The 23,319-nt window shown below is 38.7% G+C and overlaps 1 protein-coding gene across 2 annotated transcripts in view; it reads right to left on the bottom strand.

Moving 5' to 3' along the window:
• Window positions 1-8,535: 8,535 nt before the first annotated feature.
• Window positions 8,536-23,319, bottom strand: part of DAAM1 (dishevelled associated activator of morphogenesis 1) — a 170,281-nt gene continuing 155,497 nt past the window's right edge. For both annotated transcript variants that reach the window (XM_063089045.1, XM_063089044.1), the window contains 6 exons: window positions 22,518-22,686; window positions 18,509-18,616; window positions 17,067-17,127; window positions 14,007-14,138; window positions 10,706-10,876; window positions 8,536-9,633 (listed from right to left, as the gene is read on the bottom strand). In XM_063089045.1, the coding sequence (XP_062945115.1) occupies window positions 9,424-9,633; window positions 10,706-10,876; window positions 14,007-14,138; window positions 17,067-17,127; window positions 18,509-18,616; window positions 22,518-22,686 (851 nt within the window). In that variant the 3' untranslated portion in view covers window positions 8,536-9,423. The remainder of the gene's footprint in view (window positions 9,634-10,705; window positions 10,877-14,006; window positions 14,139-17,066; window positions 17,128-18,508; window positions 18,617-22,517; window positions 22,687-23,319) is intronic.

The following is a 23,319-nucleotide window of genomic DNA, read 5'->3' as shown; positions in this document are numbered from 1 at the left end:
AATGTGGTAGGGGGGACTTGTATTCCTCGGCTCACGGTTCCCTCTCCATCTTCAGAGACAGCAATCACCTGACTCCAACCTCTGCTTACACCCGCACATCTCATTCTGTCTCTTTATCAGGCCCCTTGTTTGAATTCCTCCAAGGAAAGGAGTACGTACTGTCTTAAGAGGCAGCCTGTTCAATTGCTGGTTGGCTTTAGGACTTTGAAACTTCTCTATGGGTGAAAAAACAGAATCAATCTGTTGGTGACTTTCACCCATTGGCTGTAGCCCTGCCTTCTGGGGAAATATAGAATGTTTTCTCTCTTTCAAATATTTGAGGCCAGCTGTCACATCTTCTCAACAATTTATTTTGCAGGCCAAAAATTTCCTGTCAGTGGATGCTCATGAGTTGGTTTGTGAACCTCCTCACCAGATCCATTGTCATTTGTCAGTGTTGCTCTTAAAATGCAGTGTCCCTAAGAACTCAGCACTCCAGCGGCGGCCACTCCAGTGAAGACAGATATGGCCCCATCCATTAGTTGATTTGTTCCTCTTCTTCCAACCGCCCTCTTCCTAGGTTGCCAAAACGGCTTCTACAGGGAAAAGCCATGCTAATGACAGACATTGATTTTATGAGGAAATCAATGCACGTGGCTTTAGTGCAGTCGAGATGGGACCCTGAGGACTGGGATTACCATGGTGACCTAGTAAAAGGAAACCCTGGGATGGGCCTCATCACTGCTGAAATGTAATGTGCTCTGAGCAATTGCCCTTCCACCTTTCCCCTTCCCAGCCAGTCAGGCTGAGAAGCTCGTGTTCTTGGCTGTGACTGACCAACAGTGCAATCACAACCGTTTGTTTAATTCTAGTCCGTAAGTTGGCTACAGTGAATTCCCAGCACAGGAACTGGGAGACTCCAGCATCCTGCAGCGGGAAGTTTTAGAACTGCTCTGTCGTTTCCAAAATGGAAAGTGAAGGTGTCTGGGAGACTGGCTAGGGTCACAGCTCATGTTGGACATCAACAGAGACAACTCTGGAACTCAGAGTTCACGGGTCTTAGTGTGTTGCCTAGATGTTGGTGCAAGGGGACAGAACAGGCAGATGGGAATTTGGGAGTGGTCTTCTGTGGTGTGTACTTTAATGACCATGGGTAGTTTCAGGATTTGTCAGTACCCTCTTTGCCACAGTCTAGTGAGGGGAAAGTCAATGCCAGTTGCCCTCGAAGCATCATTTCTCCAGATCATGTGATAGAGGATCCTTTTCCCATTGCATTAATCCTTTGGCAGACCTAGCCGTGCCTCTAGCAGACATGGGAAGGCCTAGCTTTCAGTGTGAACTCACAGCCATAAAAATCTCAGGTTGCTGAACAGCTGCTGCTTCTCGGGGTCAAACAGCTCACATTCAAGGCAGTAGCAGAGGACTGTTTTCTGTAAAACGCTTTTTAAGAGAATTCCTCATAATGAGGCCTTCTGATGGTGGAGTAATTAATGATGCTGGTTTCAGGGAAGAAAGGAAAGTAGGGGGGAAAGTAGAGAGAGAAAGAAAGAAGACTTTTTTTGTGAGCCTTCTAATGACAGTCAACTTGCAAAAACAATTTTTTTTTTTTTTTTGGTGGATGGCCAGTATGGGGATCTGAACCCTTGACCTTGGTGTTATCAACACCACACTCTAACCAACTGAACCAACCGGCCAGTCTCAAAAACTATCTTAAACTGCAAATCCTAAAGGCTTATAACCTGAACTGCCTAAGAGGGACTAGACCAGCCCTTCCTTTTACAGTAGAGAGTGAAGGAATGGACACTAAGGTTCTATTAGTCTAAGAGTTAATCAGGAGGTTTTAGGGACTGAGCTGAAATCTTGAAGCGTAGCAGTCTGAATGGAAGTCCAAGGAAATATTATGAAAAGTTATCCCATTTGGGCTCTTTTTTCTTTTTTCTTTTATATATACCCAGATGTAAAGAAACAGGGGAAGTCAAAAAGGCATGAAAAGTTACCAAAGGGAGTTTAGTTGAGGGGGAGTGTTGGTGGGTATGTGCGAGAGAGTAGGGTGATTTGGCCTGATTTGGTGGGGATGTTTCTTGGCCATGTATACAGACGCTTTTCTTTTTTTTAAAGTACACTTTCTATATTAGAGCAGTTTTAGAGCCACAGCAAAACTGAACTGAAGGTACAGCGATTTCCCATATTCCCTCTATCCCCACACATATGTAGCCTCGCCCATTATCAACATGCCCCACCAGAGTGCTGCATTTGTTACAATTGATGAGCTTTCATAGACACATCATTGTCACCAGAGTCCATAGTTTACATTAGAGTTCATTCTTGGTGTGTATATTTTATGGGTTTGGACACATGTATAAAGGAAGGTATTCACCATTCTACTGTCACACAGAGTAATACAACTGCCCTAAAAATCCTCTGTGCTCCACCTATTCATCCCTCTCTCCCTCCGACCTCTGATAATCACTGATCGTTTTACCACCTCTGTAGTTTTTGCCTTTTCTAGAGTGTCATGTAGTGGAATCATACAGTGTGTAGCTTTTCAGGTTGGTTTCTTTTACTTAGTGATATGCATTTAAGGTTCCTCCATGTCTTGTCATGGCTTGATGGCTCATTTCACTTTAGCACTGAATAACATTCCACTGTCTGGATGTACAACAGCTTATTTATCCATTCACTACTGAAGAACATTTTGATTGCTTCCAAGTTTTGGCAACTATGAATAAAGCTGCTATAAATATCTGTGTGCAGGTTTTTATGTGATTGTAAGTTTTTAACTTATTTGAGTAAATTGTTATATTGTACAGTGAGCGTGTTTAGTTTTGTAAGAAGTTTTGCACTTCCACCGGCAGTGAATGAGAGTTTCTGTTGCTTCACATCCTCACCAGCATTTGATGTTGTCAGTGTTTTGAATTTTGGCCACTCCAATGCGTGTGTAGTGTTATTTCATTGTTGCTTTAATTTGCAGTTCCCTGATGACATATGATGTGGAGATTTGCTCATTTGCTTATTTGCCGTCTGTATACTTTCTTTGGTGAGGTGTTGTATTAGTTTGTTTCTGTTGCTTATAACAAAATACTTGGAACTGGGTAATTTAGAAAGAAAATGAAATTTATTGCTTACCATTTCAGAGGCTAGGAAGTCCAAAGTCCAGGGAACACAGCTGGTGAAGGCTTCCTTTGGTGGTGACTTAAGTGATGACAGGGTATCATCTTGCAAAATGGTGGAGCAGAGAGAGCGAGAGACCAACCTCCTCATTCACTCTCCTTTTAAAGCCCCCAGAACCATGCCCCTGATCACCATTATTAATCCATTCACTACGCTCCTACAATCTAATCACCTCTTCAAGGCCCTAACTTTCAATTACTATAATACAATTTCTCACCCTTGACAGTTATGGTGGGAATTAACCTTTTAATACATAAATTGGGGGACCCAATTCAAACTTCATTGAGTTTGGGGGGGCACGTTCAATCCACTCTAGGTGTCTATTGAGGTCTTTGGACAGTTTTAAAATCTGGTTGTTTGTATTCTTATTGTTGAATTTAAAACATTCTTTGTATATTTTGGATAACAGTCCTTTATCTTATACGTTGTTTGAAAATATTTTCTCCCAGTTGGTGGCTTGTCTTTTCATTCTCTTGACAGTGTCTTTTGTAGAGAAAAAAATTTTAATTTTAAAAAAGTTCAGCTTATCAATTCTCTTTCATGGGTCCTGCCTTTGGTAGTGCATTTAGAAGTTATTGCTAAGGCCATCTAGATTTTCTCCCCTTATCTCTAGTAGTTTAATCCTTTTGTTTTACATTTAGGTCTATGACCCATTTTGAGTTAATTTTTTGTGAAGGGTATGAGGTCTATGCCTAGTTTTATTTTTTATTTTTGCATATGGATGTCCAGTTGTTCCAGGTACATTTTTTGAAAAGACTACATTTGCTCCATTGTATTGCCTTTGCTCCTTTATCAAAGATCAGTTGACTATATTTTTGTGGCTCTATTTCTGAGCTATTTCATTAATCTATCCCTTCTTTCACCAATACCACACTGTCTCGATTACTGTAGCTTTGTAGTATATCTTGAAGTTGGATAGTCTCAGTCCTCAAACTGTGTTCTTCTTCAGTATTGTGTTTGCTATTCCAGGTCTTTTGCCTCTCCATATAAACTTTAGAATCAGTGTGTTGATAAACACAAAATAACTTGTTGGGATTTTGATTGAGATTGCACTGAATCTGTAGATCAAGTTGGGAAGAACTGACATCTTGACAATATTGAGTCTTCCCATCCATGAACAAAGACTATCTTGCCATTTATTTGGTTCTTTTATCAGTTTTGTAGTTCTCCTCATATAGATCTTGTATATATTTTGTTAGATTTATACCTAAGTATTTCATTGAGGTGAAGGGTGCTAACATGATGTGTTTTTAGTTTCAAATTCTACTTGTTCATTGCTGGTAGATAGAAAAGCAATTGACTTCAGTGTATTAACCTTGTATCCGCAACCTTACTTTTCCTTTTCTAAGCTGCTGGTGGGCGCACCTCCTTGCCTCCCCTGTGTCTGTCTCCCTGAGTCATTGCTCAGTGTCACAATCACTTCCTCTTGGGGCAGCCCCTCCCATCCTAGGAGAGCCAGAGTAACCCCCTACTTGATTAGACTTAGGAAAGTTTCTATACACTGGAGGTGGGGCTGAGGACATTAACAAGAAATGCTCACCGTCCCATGAGGGATTGCAGATTCTTTTGCCATAGAAATGTCCCCACATGACTATAATGGGTGTAAATGAGATGGGAGGATGGTACTGAAGACTAATATTATAGAAACATTTCCTTTCTTCCTCTCCTCAGCAAAATAAACCATAGGCAGAGAAGTAGAAAAAATAAAGGCTTTATTCAAATGATGTGGAAAAAAATCATACTTAGGAACCTCTCTTTCCCATGAAAAACAAAAACATATCAAGGTTTGATAAAAATAAGAATCTCCTTTGTTTGAAAAGCCTGGTGTGCAATCCTGTGCTCATGTTTTTTGTTTGATACCATGGAAACAGTTGATTTCAGCTGATAAAAATATGTCAGGGAAGAGACAAAAGGGCAGGTCTGATATTTTTCCCACAAGCCAGATAAAAATTAATTCTGATTGGTATTTGCAATGGAAAACACTAAAATCCTTATAAACAAGAAACTCTTTCCTCCAGGGGCCTTAAACTTTCTCCAAAATTAAAAATTCATAGATTTTAAGTCATCTCTTATAGACTCAACAGGTTTTTAGAATTGAGTTCACATTAACAGGGGAAACATGGATACAGAATTTAAAATTATATTCTACACAAAGAAAATGAGCACATAACTCAATATAGTGATGATCTATAAATGACCCCACTGCAAGAAGCCCTGGACCCTTGACTTTAAATCTCCCCACACATAGGGCAATGATCCTCGAAGCTAATGTTTATGGAAATGGTATCAAGTAGCTGTTAAGCCTTGGGAGTTCTTAGTTTAGGTCTTTCACTTGATAGGAAACAGCTGATTTTTCTTTTTTAAGTCTAACAAAATTTTCTTTCTGAACTCAGCCTTTTGAATAATTGTATCTGTATTATTCTGTTGGTTGCTTATAACAGAATACCTGAAACTCAGTATTTTATTAAGAAAACCAAATTATTTGTTACAGTTTTGGAGCCTGGGAAGTGTGTGGTTGAGGGGCACTTCTGGTGAAGGACTTCTGGGTGGCACTGCAGAGTATCACATGGTGAGGAATGGCACAAGCAAGAGTGAGCTAATCTTCTCACTTGCCCTCTTTATACAGCCATCAGAACCATGCCCATTACTCCATGAATGGATCGATCCATTCATGAAGGCGCAGTCCTCACAATCTAATCACCTCTTAAAGGCTCCACCTTTCAAAACCGTAATTAGATTCCCCCCTACCTGTCTTAGTTCTGTTATAATGGGGATCAAGCTTCAATGACTTTTGGTGGGACAATCAATACACAGCAGTATACTAACTAGTTTAATAAAGATTATCCCTTTGCCTCCCATAAATCTACATTGGGTTAGAGAAAACAGGCAAAGTTCTGGCTGGATCATATAACTTCAAATTTTCCCTATTTGTATCAATATACATAGGGCAACTCGGTGTCTAGGTGGGTCTGTACATAGCTCCACACTCAAATATACACATAGGCAATGGTGCATTCAGTTTGGGGGATGGAATATAACATTTGTCTAAAATATAGAAGAGTCTCTCCTATCTGAATGTCAGCTTCAGAGAATGAGGGAGCATTTGAATGCTATGCAGTTATCCAGTGACTTGATAAAAAACAAGGTGGCCAGTAGTTACAAGAACATCATGAGTCCATTCCAAAGATCAGAAGGATGACCATATGGAGTACTTGGGTATTTTATCAACAACTGGGACAGTTTGTTTTCCTCTTGACCTCAAACTGGGTTGAGGGTAGCTAGGAAGCCAAAGTGATGAAGGACCAAAGGAACGCCCTCAAATTTCAGAGAATATTCATAAAACCCATTTCTTGATCTGTACAGGTGACACTTCCCATATTGACCTATATAAAAAATTGTTTTTTAAAAAGAAAACGTTTCAAAATAAAAAAGGTTTTGATTCTGGAGTTCAGAGATTCTTTTCTATACTCCCAGTTGAGTAATTTTACCAGTAGCCCCACCAATATAAAACACAAAATTGTATAACTCATACATAAAGTATAGAAAGAAGTAGCATACAGTATCCAGGACATATTGAGTGCTGTCACGACAAAAAACTATATCCTTTACATCCAATATGTACAAGTTTAAAAATATGTATATATTTCTGATTTAGTGAACAATTTGCAATATTCAAATTCAGTGGTGGTAGGTGCAAAGAAGTCTGATGATGCTGTTTCAGTAATTCACAGGAAGCATATACATACGCCCAATGAATTCATCTCTTTATTGCATATTGCTATTTTTTAAAAAATGTACAGTCTCATAACACATACAACATTTTTCTTGGTACTATAACAACAGTCTTGCACCTAAAGACTAAGTGGTTCCAACTACTAAGCTAATAAGATACAAGACATATAATTAAGTTTACAAATTATAATGCTTTTTCTTTTTGGCATTAATTTAAAAAAAACAAACAAAAAAACTTTAAAATACACACCCAAGAGAGAAAAGTGGCTACTTACACCAGCACCAATCTAAAAAGTAGTTTTTTTCAACAATGGCACATGGAATTACCTGCACACGGTTTTCGGGGAAAGAAACCAAAAATGGAAACGGCAAAGGAGGCCTACCAGGACGGCCATGACAAAATGAGAATGTTTAAAAGGGCAAGAGGGACATGCTACACAAACTTGCTCCTTTATGTGACTCTCCCTCCACTTGTCCATTCCTTAAACTGTAAGACAAAGCCATTTTCAAGATATGGTTCCAAAATTGAGCCAGACTAAATTTCTCTTGCTCTAAATAGAAAATATACATAGAGGCACTTTAGTTAAGGAACAGACAAAAACCATCATTGTATTTCAGTCCTCCTCATCTTCAAGCCTTTTTGGACCATGCCTTTGTCTGCACCTTAACATGACGTATTTGCAGACCTTGGCTAACTAGGGGTTGCGGGAAGCACAGCCTCTGTTTTGTATTTATGACTTTCATTTGCAAGAGTCATTTACTTCCATTAATGTGTAGAAAGTCGCTGTTTGCAATGAGGAAATAATGTAAAACCACAGCTCTTGACAAATTTTAGAGCACTATTTCACAGCTTTCTCATAGCACAGATACTTTGCCATCTGCACTAAGCATCATAGTTTATAGAAATTATTTTTAAATAGTACAATTCCTGTACAACACACACATTGGTACTTTATTCATCCCTTAATAGCCCCATTAGAACATAAGCTCCTTGTGGGCAGGGACTCTGTCTTGCTTATCATTGTAGCCCTACTATGCCTGGTACACAGTAGGTACTTAATAAATAGTTGTTAATTGACTGAAAAACTCAACTCAATTTAGTAAGTAAATAATGTTCTAGTGCAACAGGACAAACTACTCTCTCCACAGGAAACCCAACCACAACAGGATTGATGGAAAGAAAAGAGAAAACATCAGCCCCCCTTCCCCACTACAAATAAATAAAGCAAAAAAAAAAAAAAAAAAAAAAGGAAAAAAAAAAGAAAAAAAGAAAAAAAAAGTAACAGTCCTCTTTATATATCATATAATTTAAAGATATTAAGAGTTGGTAGGTTAATGGTAAGCATCTATATTTTATTTTCTAACGTTGTTTTTATTCATTTCTCCCTGAGAGCTTTATTTTTTGGACTGAAATTTTACAGGTAGCTTTACTGACACACAATTTAAAATGGCAACATATAAACAGCAAACCACTTTAGATATTCTTAGAGATAAATAGCTCTGGGTATCTCTGTTGACATTGTTGACGTTTTGTGCATTCTCTTAGTGTCCTTTAGTCCAGACCTATATTTATAGAAGATGCAGCTTGTCCTATAAAACAGAAAACAGAGAATACAAAAAAAAAAAAAAAAAAAAAAAAAAAAGGCACCCCATTAAAACATCTTTAAAAATAATTTTTATCCCTTCAGAGAATTCTTAAGTCTTGGGTGGGAAATTTCATTCTGAAGGTTGATGTATCTATATTGTTAGAACAAGCACATTCCAGTAATCTTGTTCTTGAACAAGAGCATGGATTGCATTTAGTAAATAGTGTTCTTTCCAAAAGCAATTTAAAGAAATCATCAAGAGCACTTGACAGAGAACTTGATGAAATTAGAAGAAAAAATTGATGTTCAAGTTTTAAATATATAAAAAATTCTGATTGACATTCTACATAATTCAAATTGTGTGCAAGATGTTCTCAATAAACATTTACAGACTGTATCCCTACACCAATGTCAGAGTTCCTAAGCTGGTCCTATCAAGTACTTATGCGATGCATCAGCATCACAATGTCAGCTATTAAAAAGCATTTCAAATCTATATTTTTCCAACTCCAGTTCCACTAATGAAAATAATTTCAAAGTATACCGAGCTTGGAAACCATAAAATATTTTGCAAGCCTTTTTTTCTTTTACTCTAGGGAATGTCTCTGTCATCTCTTTCAGGAGACAGTATTGTGCTTCTGAACAGTCATGGTGTTCAGGGAAAGAAAATGAGCCACACTCAATATGAATGCATACACGAAGTTTTTCTGAGCACATACATTAACATACATTTTTTTAACCATACATATAGGTCTCCAGACTACACTCAGACTTCTATATACATTTTTTATATATACACATACATTTATATACACACACGTACGCACACATTCCCGCATTCACTCACAGAAGAAGAAAGAAATTGCCACTGTTTGGATTGCAAGGCAGTGTAATGAAACGTTCTAGTCACTTCAAAAGGCTGCTAATGAGCTGTCTAAAAAGTGTTCAAGGAAAATTAGAAATTAAGTTTTGTGACTGGTCTCTCTCGGCTGCTGTCTGTTATCTGGTTGGTAATGCGTTTGCGATTCCGTTTCAGTTTTGAAAGGTCTTTGTCAAACACTTCTCCCGAGCGTAAAGCTGAGACGAGGTCATCAAACTCTCCGCTTTCTTCACTACTCTCTTTTACTTTTCTCATTTTACGTTCCCTTTCACGTTGTTCTTTGAGCTGCAAACAGAAAGAAACCTCTTAGAGAAGTGTCAAAATGTTATACTTTGTTTTCGGTGGAGATGAATTCTGTGAACTATGTTAATGCTTTGGTCACAGCAAAGTTATGTTCATCTGTAGCTGCTAACCCCCTTGAATGTCACAAGAAAGGGTATCTGGGACATGAAGTCTCACTGTTTAAGCAGTGAACAATGAAAAAAGTTACTACTACTTTACTGTTACACCCTCACCATCTAGGTTCTAGGTAAATTTCATGATATTCTAGGTTTTTTTTTTTTTTTTTTAACAGCAATTGAGGCAATTTGCATTTCAATAATGGAAAAAGAAAGTTATCACTATTGAACAGACCCCAAATATTGGTATGGAGAGACTAAAGCAAATGTCATCAGGCCACTCACTCTCTTATGTCAAAGGCCTATGTCTACTGTTGATGCTTGGAAACTGCTACACAAGAGTAACTGTTATTAGAAGGCAAATAACACATATACATTATAGAAAATTTGGATAATTCAAATAAAAAAAAAAGAAAAAAAGCATCCTTAATGCTACTACAGAGAGATAACCACTGTAAACCTTTTGGGGGTTTCTCCCACCACAATTATTTTCTATATTAATACTTATTTTACATTAAAAAAGAAAGATTTCACATAGAAATTATTTAGTAAGCTTCTCGGCATCATTAAATATGCTTTGAAGACATAACTTTTAAGGACTGCATAAATATTCCATTATGTAACTAATATCATTTAGAACTAATGCCTATTGGTAAACATTTAGGCTGTTTCCAGCTTGGGTGGGACTATTATAAAGAATGCTGCTGTCTTTGTGCAAATCTATGATTATTTCTTTAAAATAATTTTTAAGAAATAGAATTTCAGATCAAATTTAAGGCTTTGGAGATTTGCAGTCAAACTGCCCAAGAGAAACTTGACACCAGCTTAACTCTCAGCAGCACTGGAGAGAGCACATTGCCGCCCTGCCAGCACATCAGGTGCTACCTGCAGACCTCTAGACTGGGTTGCAGCCACAGAGCTCCCAGGGTTGGGAATTGACCAATTAATCATCCTCTTACCTGAGCTTCCAGGCGAGCTCGACGCTCTTCCTCTTCCTTCTTCCTTTTCATGTTTTCATTCTCTTGTTTGGCTTCTGACACAGCTTGAAGAAACTGATCAAAAATGCCAAAGAACTCATCCGGCTGTATTTTGCCAGCCTCTTCCCCAAAGTGCTTGACTGCTTTAGTAAACTGAAAAAAAGAAGGTTTTAAGAAGTTCAGTGTTCTAAGAGAATTTCATGATCAAATATAAGTCTCTCGAAAAAGAATAAAACTCAAATTGAGTCAACTATAACTTGATGGATTTTAGTCAGCCTATTTTTATCCTCGGCTGCTGAACATGTCTATTAATCATTTCTAAAGTACAAATTTTAACACTCCTCAACTTTTGAGACAATTTTTTCCTGTCCACTTCATTTCAAATTAATATCTATGATTACCTCCTATGACTTTTTATTAACTAAACAGTAGTAAAAACAAGAAAGCAAAATACTGTAGGGCAGAGCACCGGAGACATAAAACTAACAGCACACTCAGCAGGGGTAGGGAAACTTGTACTTTTAACTTTTCTTTGAAGTAGTTTAATATCATTTATTGGTGCCATACGGTTAATATCAAAAGCAAATGGGATCCAGTGCTTCTTAGCTGCTTTTCCTAATCATAAGTAATGCTGGTATTGTTGTGATATTTCCTGGGCCTCAATTAGAAAACAATAACTGGTTACGGAATCTTTAATGCAACCCCAAATTTATGACTGAGAATACAATTTTATTCCAAATCCTTTTGTTTTAGAACCCTTTTCTTTCTTTTTTTTTGTTTTTGTTTTTGTGACTGGTAAGGGGATCAGAACCCTTGGCTTGGTGCTGCCCGCACCGCGCTCAGCCAGTGAGCGCACTGGCCAGCCCTATATAGGATCCGAACCTGCAGCCTCGGCGCTCCCAGCGCCGCACTCTCCTGAGCCAGCCACGGGTTCAAGCCCTGTTTTAGAACCCTTTTCAATGCCAATCTTTTTAAATAGCCAAAATGCAAAATATTAAGGGAGAATTTTTAAAAATTATTATGCTACCCAAATAATGTTTAATGCCAATCAACTGTTTGTTAGAATTACACTTCCTTCTGCAAGGATCTAATGCTGCTACTCCTAAGCTATTAAGGATAGTGTTCTCAGCTTCAAAGTCAAATGAATTCTCTTTCTGTATGCTCAATCAACCACTTAAAAATTTTCAGATTTTAGAGTTTCTTCATATTTAGACCATGTGTTTATACAGTCCCCCTCAAACCAAAGTTTCTAATTGATTTTATTTTCCTTACATTACTTGCTTTTATTATATAATTAAGTTTTTTTCTGATATTTCACTAATACTATATGTTTCGGTAACATGTTAAAGGAAATTGTTTTCAATATTCATTCTTAAATAAAAAATTTTTGATTAATATTTATATGTATATGAAATTTTATAACTATTATTTTATATCTTTGAATTTATAATGAAATTGTTCTTTGTATTATTTCTCTCTTCACTGAGGAGTTGTTCTCAATGTTTTACTTATTTGGAAATATTCTACCAGAAAACAGAGCTCTTTAGGGAAAAACACAACATTCTTCACATGCCACATACAAGTCCTCTAGCTTGCTCCATGGTTTTATAAGCGAATTTCTAAAAGTTCTGGTATGAACCAAATAGCAAAGTAACGAAACAGTCTAAAACTGAGTTTCTAAAACATTAAGTTCCTGAACTTCAAGCCATCCTGAATGATCTTCTTATCTAGGAATCCTAGTGATGATGAAGTCATGTATATTTTAGTCTTAGAAATCTAAAGAAAACTAGGCCCAGATTAAAGTTCCCACACTTAAAAAAAAAAAAAAAAGCAGGTTTTCTGTGTCCATGTTTAAATAAAAAATTAACTGGCCAGCTGATTCTTGTAAAAATGTTTGAGTCCCTTGATGAAGTAGGTACTATATTACCCAGTGTGGGTATCAGAGTGAGTTTGGAGGCTTGGGGGGATGGAGAATTTACTTCTTTACAAAGTGCACACTCCAAAGTGGTAAGACATATATAAGGCATAGATGGAGGCTTTCACAGTGCAGGTTTGAACCATGACTGCTGACATCAGTTGACTGATTTCCACTGTGGAATATCAGAGGTTGGACCTCTAATGGCAGTCATTTGAACATATGCTGTCTTCTCATTTATTTAATAAGGTTGAAGAGGGAGTTTAATGTTGACATTAGTTGATGTATGTCAATACAGACCACTTCTGAACTTTAACTCATATGTGTGCACCTTTACATAAACAATCATTCACACCTCTAACTGAACAGGTGGCCACAGAAAAATGACATCAATTTACTTGAGTTTTGAAGGAAAGACTCAAGTGAAAGCAAAATATAGTGTGGCAATTGAAGGATGGGCAGCGTGGAAGAACTAATGGGGTGGGGTAGGTGCTTTATATCATTCATAAACAGTGAAAAGGGGAGAGAAAATGAGAGAACATGTGCATGTACATGTACATAAATGTGTATGCATTTTGGAAGAGGAAATAACCCAGGATAGGGAGAGAAGGGGGGATGGAGGGATTAAAGGTCTTGGTTAGCCAACAAAAACTGCCTCTATGGAAAAAGAAAATTTTGAAATGGCATACATTATAAAAAGAAACATCTTACTGAAAAAAAGCCTCTTGGGGAGAATGGCTGGTTAGTTCAGTTGGTTAGAGCACAGTGTTATAGCACCAAGGTCAAAGGTTCAGATCCCTGTACCAGCAAGCCACCAAAAACAAGTTAGAAAAAAGTCTCTTCCAATGCAGCTATAAACTAAAAAGTTCTGATGGACATTGAAAGAGGTAGTTTCCTGTCCTCCTCAGGCTCTGTCTCAGATGAGCACTTCACACAGTGATACTGAGGTGCATGGCCTTAGTCACACCTGCTCTCACATTTCATCCTTCCTCTGGTTTTCATCTTCTACTCTTTTTTGGTTCCCAGAGATAAGTACAGTACTTCAATTCAATATCAACCAAGAGAAAACTGCCAGAGTATTTGCGGGTTTTAGACCATTCAGAACCTTCAAGGTCTTCCTAACCTAAAGGCAACACAGACCAGTTAGACAAAAAAGGTGTGTTTCAATTAATCACAGTCCTGGAGATGAAGATACACCTATGTTATACAAAACAATGGACTCTGGAAAACAATTATCTGCTATTTTCTTTCCTGCACCATGATGTTTAGATTTCATTCCTGCTGTTTCCTGTATAGTATAGTAACTGACAATGCCAAATTAGAGCCCAGCCCTGTCAAACAACACTCAGTGTACAAGGGGAAATTTACCAGGTCTTTAGCTTCTGCTAGAAGATCTTCAACGTCAGAGAAGCTGAAGCTGGCTACTGTGATGAACTGGCTGACAACAGACACAAACTTATCTCCAGACTGTGGGGGCTGAGACTTCTGATATTCCAGCTCCTTAAACACAGGAAATGAATAATGTCAATTCAGGCTTCAAATATAGAAACACTTTGTTTCGTATTCTATATGCTTCAAATTTAATAAATCAGAATAGCAAAGGCATCAAAACTTGCTCTAAAACATTGCGATACTCTAGCTCCCCTATCCTTCCTCCCACCACACCAGAGCCATGCCCATGTGCACACACATATTTGCAAACAGCAATTTAGCCACTCATCTGGCTATTTCATCAGTGTGATGTCTCATTCTGGCTTTAGAAAGTAAGATTGGCATTTGGATAAAACTAATAGAAGTTATACAAATAATGGGATCAAACTGGATTCAAAGGGTTTGTGAGTGAAAAGAGACTGTCAGTATTCTGTGCTCACAATTCACACATACCTACATATATTATCTGTATGATTTTTCTTCTTTCCCTCTCTGCCAAATCTGTTTACTTCTCAAATCATGGTATATGGGTCAGCGGAATTTCAATTGTAGCATTTGGCACCATAAACTTCTACCATTTTTCTTCCTGTCCATACCATTTGATTTTTTTGTGAACAGGCAGGCAGGAGAATTAGTCTCTTGTTAATTATCCATATTCTCCATTACCACAGCAATGAGCACACAGATGATTCAAATCAATTTTCAATAATTCACTTCAATCATTGCCAGAGGTACTTTCTTATTTAATGCCCACAACACCTGTATGAGGAAGGCATCATTATCCCCATTGTACAGACACATAAATTACGGTTTAGAGTATTAAATTCTTTGCCCAAAGTCAACTGATCAGTGATACATCCAGAATTTAAACTCAGATCTGCAGGACTCCAGAGTTTTAGCAACAACTATGTAGTGTACTAAATGACTTAAACTGAATCACCTTTATTTTCTTCTGCACCTGCTTAGGCAGAGACACTTACAAGCAGGAGTGTAGTGGTCATAGGCTACAGGTTCTGACTCAACTCCACCACTGTTTTGGTTCTTATCCATGGCAAGTTGCTCTGGGTCTCAATTTCTCCATTTTTAAAAGGGGGCAATATCCACATCACCATGAGAATCAAATAACAAAAGTGAAAACTTGTAAATCATGGAGCTGGCTCTGACTGGAAGAAATTGCCATGATCGTAGTACACTGGCCTGGAAAGTGTGTGTGTTGGGTGTAGGGATGGGAAAGCCATTTTGAAGTGTTTCATTAATGTATAGTTTCATAAGAATCCCATCTCTGATACCTTCAAACAATATAATCAATTTGCACAAAGCACAGTTAGGACACATGAATATTCGGACAGGCCAAGCTCTGCCTCCCAATGTTTCCTTATAACACTACATCTCGACATTTAAGCTGCCAGGGGAAGGGGGAGACGTCTGTAGCCCCTCGTCTATGAAGAGTGTGATGCAGTGTGTATGACCCAGGGGATTGGAGATTTCAGCAAAACTATCTTTTAATAAGCCCCAAACACAGAACTTCCAGGGAAACGCTTCTCCCCACCTCCCACCTGCTCTGAACTAGCTCAGAGGCAGGAGTCCGAGCAGCCATCATCAGGCTCCAGGGCTGTCCCAGCTGCCATGCTAGTCTCCAGGAAGCCTCTGCCAGGAGGAAACGGCAACAGAGTGAAGGTTATGAAACAAGCCTTTCCCAAAGTGCCCTGATCCAGTCTGGACTCTGAAGGCTGTGGAGGACCATCCCACGTGACCCCCGTGTCTGGGTCCACAGGGGCTGGGAGAAAAAGATTCACTCAATTAGTCCATCTCCTTTTCTATTTAAACAGCTCCCTCCTTCCAAAAGAAAACCTCGCATGCACCTTAATTAAAAACAAAATTACACATTGTGCATTTAATTTTTATTAGAGGTATATCTTTAATGAATCCAATTGTTTTCTATGGCATAGTTTCCTGATTAAAAAAAGAAAAGAAGGGCGGGCAGTCATGGCATTGCTGATAACTAATCTGAAAGATACTTATGAGAGGCACCTTTCCAAGCTGCCTGCAAATCAGTCTTCTTCGCCAAGTGCAGACCAGAGCTACGTCTACCCTTCTGAGTAAGGGTCCAACAATGATGCTCTGTGGGCTGGTTCTCCCCTGATGCTCCTCTTGCTGGTGGCAGTATTTGCATAGTCCCCATGTGGCCCTGGACTAACACAGTAGTGTTTCACTCCACTGGCTCCTCACTGCTCTGGCAGGTGGCCTGAGCTGCTTTCTTTGCTCTGAGGCCTGAGCCCAGGCTGTCTCGTATACCTAGGACAACCTCCCTCCTATGCATCTAACTTTACCCCACCTTCCTTGTCAGCCATCGCTCAAAGTTCCTTTCCAGAATAGAACATGACAATAATCCCACAAACCTCCAGACCTCCCTCAATCCAGCCCTCTTCTTCAAGGTACCTTTGTAATCGCTGTGCTTATCTGGATGTGGCCACATTGAGGGAACCGGCTGCTATCAACTATTGTAGCACTGGGAAGGCAGGGATTCTCAATCACTGTGACCCCTTGCCTTGAGCACGGACTGTACACCTAGGTGTCTGCTCAGTAACTACACCCAAAAGGACTGATTCAAAGGCGACACAGACATTCTATTATTGCTCTACTCAAAGTGAACATCATACATTAATAGAACATGGGACGGAGAGGGTCCTTGAAGATTATCCAGTCCAATGCACTCCTTTTAGTGAGTCCTTCCTCACAGGGAAATTGGAGGCACTCTAGGGCTCGCTTCCAGCTCTTGCTCCAGTGACCCCTTCCCCCATGATGTCTTGCTGCCTGCAATCGAGTTGTCAGGCTAAAGACAGCCTGCCTTTGCTTCTTCCGTTGTTCTCTTTAAATCAGTAAATGTTTATCCCGGGCATACCACGTGCCAAGGCAACCAGCAACTCATCTGCTGGAAATCACCAGCACTCAAGATAGTGAAGAGACTAGGAATTAGTACAAGAAACAAATACTCACTGTCTCTACTGCTTTCAAGCCACTTCTCAAGGTACTTATTTCTTTGTCCAGCTCAGTCATGCTGTTGTAAATAGCAACATTTTAGTAACCAATATGTGACTTACACGTACTAAATATATGATGGGTTTGAATACTTCATGCTTGGAAGTCTATGCTAGTTTATTTTAAGTGTTTAAAATCCCCTTCCATGTTCAGATCTCACAGAAAGACAACAGCATTTTAAATTTAAGGAATTTAGCATTTTAAATTTACAGAATTCTGGTTTTTGTTTTCCACAGCCAGTAGGTATATATTATAGGCTAAAAATAGAACAGAAATACCTCCCACCTGTATTTTATGTTTCAATCTCACAAAAATCTCACTTCAGCAAATTACTACATGTACAGATACACTTCTTGCCCTACTTGGCCCCTTTTGAAAGAGTAAAAGAAACCGGCTTATCCACAATCACGCTCACATTGCGTTCTTCATAATTAGCACACTGCTCGTCACTGAAGTTCTAGTAATATAAATATTACAAGGTAGTGTCTTAAATTTCAACCAACAATGATTTTTCTTAGTTATACTGACTAGTTTTCATTTCCATTCTCTCTCTCTTTTTTTTAATAGAGAAAGATTCCTGGGCTTCTCCCTTAATGCTTTCTATTTCACAGCTTTTAAACATTAGAGATTAAAACAATTCTCACAGATCATTTACAACATGTAAACAAATTCACTAGTACTTCATTTACTTTAATATTTGAATTTCATAGTAGATTTCTATCAAATTCTACAGAGGGAAAAAATGAATCTGTTCATTATACTTTTCAAATTCACTGCAAAAGGAGAAGCAGTTTAAATATGTTTTTAAAAAAGTGACAGCCAAAAGGGGGTTGGAAGAACATCGAGGAAAAACTGCCTGTGCCCTGGTCTCTGAAATGTGTGACATTTTTGGCAAGAGTTTGGCAACTTTCCATTTTATTTTTAGTTTCTTGATTTGCATAAAGACTGCTTTCCATTAAAGTGTTGCCTTGGTTTCTGGGAGTGTGTGCATATGTGAAAATTCCTAGCAACGCCCTTATATTTAAGTTAAGTCTTCTATTTGCTTAACCATGTATTTTTATTTAACTAAGGGTGCCCTAACTGTATTTAATAGAACTGCCTTTCAATAGAACTAGTGAAACTGCATTCCTTTCCTACACTCTTAATAACTGAGAAAATTAGGTTTTGCTGAAGTTAAAAATTGCATGGAGCAGTATTCCAAAGGAGCTAGAATAAATATATATATTCAAAATCTTATAACATATTTGAGTGATTTGGATACTATTCAAACTTTATTTCAATACTGATCCGGGAAAAACAAACAGAAGGACCCACTTCATGCAGTGCTAACTATATATCTCAATGGCTAATGCACCGTTCAAGTGATTTAAAAAACTAGAACAATTCACTGAAGTACTTACTTTACTTTTGCTGCTTGAGGAATATCCCGCAATTCTTCATTTAGCTTGAGAACACTGGGGTATTTATTTTCCACAATAGTTATTAGATAATGCAAAAGGGTAATGTTCCTATAATTAAAGAAGGGAAGAGTATTAAATCTGGTTAACATCCACATATGATTTATATGCTCAAGTGGCAGAACCCACAATAATGCTATATTCCTGTTTTGACTTTATAATTTGGAGGTTCCTGTAAGGAAGGGATTTTCAAGAGAGGAGGATAATGGAGGAACCTACATGGGGTTACCTAAACATACATTTTCTAAAAAAAAAGGGATAAGAATTTACATTTTTTGGCCCATAATGAGCATCCTTAAAAATCTGGGTAACATGATAGGTAATGGAAGTGAATGTGAACCACTGCCAATGAGGACAAGTTCACCTTCACAGTGGATCCATCCCGAAATGAGGTGTGCCCTGCAAGTTCATAACAAGCAGGATGGGGTGGGGTGGGAGATGTTTAATCCACTCAAGAGGGCAGCTATTTTTAAGACAAAAAGTACAGGGCAGCAACTCACCGATGACAGTTATTGATAATTTTTATTTAAGGTTTTGTCCAAAGGACGATCAGAAAGCTAGAAAGCCTATTTCAGGGTTGAACTTGGAAGTGGGCCATAACTGTGCCATCATGTATATGATATCCTTGCAGCCGTGAATCCACTTCCTAATTTTAGCAACACTTCTACTCCTAACTGCATAACTCTTAGTTGTTAGGAGAGTTGGCTGTGCCAGCCCCCTCTCTGGTGGTGACAGGGCTGAACCCTAACTGACCTGGATTGAAAAGGCAGCGTCTGATAACACTATCTATTAGGCAAAGCTGTGTTTGTCTGGTCCTGTTGTCACCGACTCCTCTGCACATTACAATCACCTGGACTCCAGATGCCTGAGCCAACCCCAGAGATTCATTTAATTGGAATGAGGTGGGGCCAGGCACGGGTATTTTTAAAAACTCTCTGGTGATTCTAAAACCCAGCCATGATCAAGAACTACTAAACTATTGAAGTTACCATAATCAGGAGGATAAAAATGTATTTCTTTAAAAACATTTCCATAATTTAGACAGTTTGCTAATTCACAGTGCTAAATCACAATACTCCTCCTACCCACCTCTAACCAAAGTGAATCAGAGTTGCCAAACAATTTTCCTTTCCATCACAATGAAAACCATTTCTGGTTACCCTTGTGGCTTTACAGACACAACACAATCCTATTCCTGAATCAACTGACTTGCTTTTTAAAAAATTTCCTTTGTTTTTCTTGCTCTCAATAATTAGAAAACAATTGCCTGCCAAAGCAAAACAGTGGCCAATAATTTTGGCCACTTATTTTTCAGATGTTCAGTTGCATCCTTCCATTTCAGTTTTGCTGTTCTCAGAACCCACCTGTCTGCCCATGATAGAGTTTGGATGGGTTGTCCCCCCAAAAAATCATGTGGAAATCTGATCCCCAGTGCTGCAGTGTTGGGAGCTGTTTGAGTCATGAGTCCCTCATGAATGGATTAATGCTCTCCCTTGGGGGTGGGGTGGGGGTAGTGAGTTATTGCTTTATTAGTTCCCATGAGACCTGGCTGTTTAAAAGACCCTGGCACCTCTTCTCTCTCTCTCTCTCTTGCTTCCTCTCACCATGTGATCTGTTTGTATCTGCCGGCTGCTGGCTGCCTGGGATACACTCTTCTCTCTTGCCTGTGGACATCAGAGCTCGAGACTCTTCAGCTTTTGGGTACGAGGACTTATATCAAAGACACCATCGGCTTCCCTGGTTTTGAGGCCTTTAGGCTTGGACTGAGCCACGCTACCAGCATTCAGTTTGCAGATGGCCTATTGTGGGACTTTTCTTCATAATTGCATGAGTTAATTCCCCTAATAAATCACTTCTATATATTTATAACATATTCTGTTGATTCTGTCTCTCTGGAGAACCCTGACTAATACAGCCCATGTGCCTCTCACCGAAGGGACGGGGGAAGGAGTGAAAAGACTACTACCATCACAAAAAGAAGTAATGCGGTTTTTCTTCATTATTTTAGAGAAATTTTTGTTATTTAGAGACATTTCAACTAATTTAATTAACCAGAGATACCTTTCTTACTGTAGAAAGGCTTAAGACCAGGTCAGGTCTTCCACACTTGTTTACTATTCAAATAATACTCATTTGACTAAATACAAATTCTTGAAGAATGAACAATGACAGATGAACAGCCCACATTTGATTATTCACCGGTTGTTACCAGTGACTTGGAGCTTCAGTGCTGCGTGAGTGCAGCCTCTATGCCCCTATCCCACCATTTATGCCATTTGATTAGATTCAGTTGAACGAACGGTGAACGGGCAATTGCACATTGGCAAGGCTCTCTGCTAGGCCCTGTGGGTTTACAAGACACTGGTGCTGTATCTGGGGACCATATATCCACAGGCAGAAAAAAGAAGGGGAAAAAAAAGATCAGAAATAGTTTTAATTTATTCCTTTGAAACAACAAATTAGCTAAGCCAATAATAAGCAGATAATCACACAGTAAGTGCCAGGGTATGGGTGGTTCACTTTTGTGGGTATTTGTGTGTGTTTGTGTGCCCTTCCTTACAAAGGTGGCTGCTCTTTATATGCAAATAAAGTGCTGCTGCTCCCTACTACAACATCCAAATAAGATCCATCTGTTGGTAAGAGACCCATAGAACAGGTGTCAAAAATCTGTAAGGCCAAATACCTTGCTGTAGTGACCTTAGACAAGCTAAACGAGCCAAACACCTGACCCTGCCTCAGTGTCTTTATCTGACCACAGGTGACAACAGCATTTGGCTTCTGTAGTTTACAGGCTGTTGTGACAATCACATGTGAATGTGCTCTGAAAAGAATCAAGTGCTTACATTAAAAATAAGGGGGCAGGGCTACAACATACAGCTGCTCTTCATAAATCTACCTCTACACAATGCAAAAATAACAACTTTGCCCATTGCTTATTTCTACTAGGATGAATTCAGGGTTGCCATAATACTATGCTTCACTAACCCTATTGAAAATAGAGGGTAAGGAGTCTCATTAGTTAGGAATAATGAGGGTGAACAGCCCATATTTCTAAAAAGGAATTAGGGTACAGAGAAGCTTACCTTAGGAACAATTGTGCAAGTTCCTTTGGAGTCAGTGAGAACCTCAGAGAAACAAAGCTCTCAGGGAAACTGGAATTAATATGCCTAATGACCGTACCTGTTGATGCAAGAGTATATGCACATCTTGCTGTCTCTACTGAGAATCTGTTCACCTAAAATGCAGGATTGTAAACTTTCTAGGAAGCATTTCAACGAGTCTTGAGATGAGCAGATGAATAGCAACAGCCAAAATGCATTTACACCTGTACATCATAATTTTTTCATACGGCTGCTAGCTCCAATGTATAAAGGAAAACCTAAAAACTCAAGCTTCACATTCTAGCCTCAGCTATCAGTTTTTTCCTTTGCTCTGGGACACAGTTCTCTGTGGAGGGGTAGTGACTAGGAGTGGTCATGGGGAGACTTGCAGAGTGCTGGGATGTTCCATTCAATTTGTAAAAATTCAACAATCTGTACACCTATGATCGGTGACCTCTTTAGTATATTATACTATATTTTTATTATATATATTTTATATATTTATTTATATTTATATTATATATACTTTATCATTTATATATATTTTTATTATAATACAAAAATTTACAAAGAAAAAAGATAGGACCAATAAATGAAAACTTGAAATAGACGATGTCCTTGTGGACTGAAAATGGATGAAGGATAATTGTCCCAACGGGAACTTGAGGGATACCCGTGGTTAGGAGAGAGAAGAGAGGAGTCAATATCACAGAAAGAAAGAGAGTAGCAAGAAAGAAAGTTCAAACTGGAGATTGCAGTGTCATGGAGGCCAAGGAGGACCAGAGAGGCACAAATTTAAGCCTGGTCCTAAGCATCTAGATTCTCTAAGTGCTGGAAGATCCCATACTTACTTGTCAATACTGGATTTTGTGTCAGCTATCTTGTTCAGGCTGGATATCTTGAATCCATAGGCATTGCCTCTTTGGCCTTTATTCATATAATTTCCAAATGCCAAAACCACCTCTAGCAACTGCTTGAGGGCACTGCTCCTAAACACCTCTTCGGAGCCTGAACGAATAGCTTCAAAACAAGACATGTAAAAACACAACTATTACAGCCAAGACTTCTCAGTGATACCTCTACGAAACCTAATACAGATAGTGAAGATGTAAGATTAGGTCATTAGACTAACAGGGAGCACTTTCAAAACACTTAAAGTAAAAGCAACGAACAAGGGGACAGAGAGAGCCAGCTGAAGTTGTTAAGGGCCCACAGATGGCTGAAATCCCTTCTCAGTACTTTTCTTCACTGACTCATCAACCTTGAGCATTTTGGAATACAAAGAACAGCAATTCTATCTCCAACATTCCTTTGCAAACACTTACTTGCCTGGTGTGAGTCAGATCAACAGAATTACTGATCAATTCCACTGATAGGAAACTGGTCTATGTGTTACCTGCTATAGTGTGCAGGTGTCTAACAGGATCAGAGCTCAAGCACATTCCCCATTCCAGCCTGCATTCTGTGGCTGTGCTCTTCAATTGCCTTGCTCACATTTCAAAGATTTAAAAGTTTAACAGCCTCAAGATCAAACCATATAACAGCTTCAAATCTTTCCTTAGAAAAATCTAAGACCCTGTTGCAAGAAAGTTAATTACAGGTTTAATGCTAGTAGTGATCAAATTAATTTCTTACCAATGCCAATGTGGTCAA

This window comes from Cynocephalus volans, chromosome 3 (assembly GCF_027409185.1).
Source record: "Cynocephalus volans isolate mCynVol1 chromosome 3, mCynVol1.pri, whole genome shotgun sequence".
NCBI lineage: Eukaryota > Metazoa > Chordata > Mammalia > Dermoptera > Cynocephalidae > Cynocephalus > Cynocephalus volans.
Note: the sequence above shows the minus strand (reverse complement) of the source record. Positions and strands in the feature narration are given on the sequence as shown.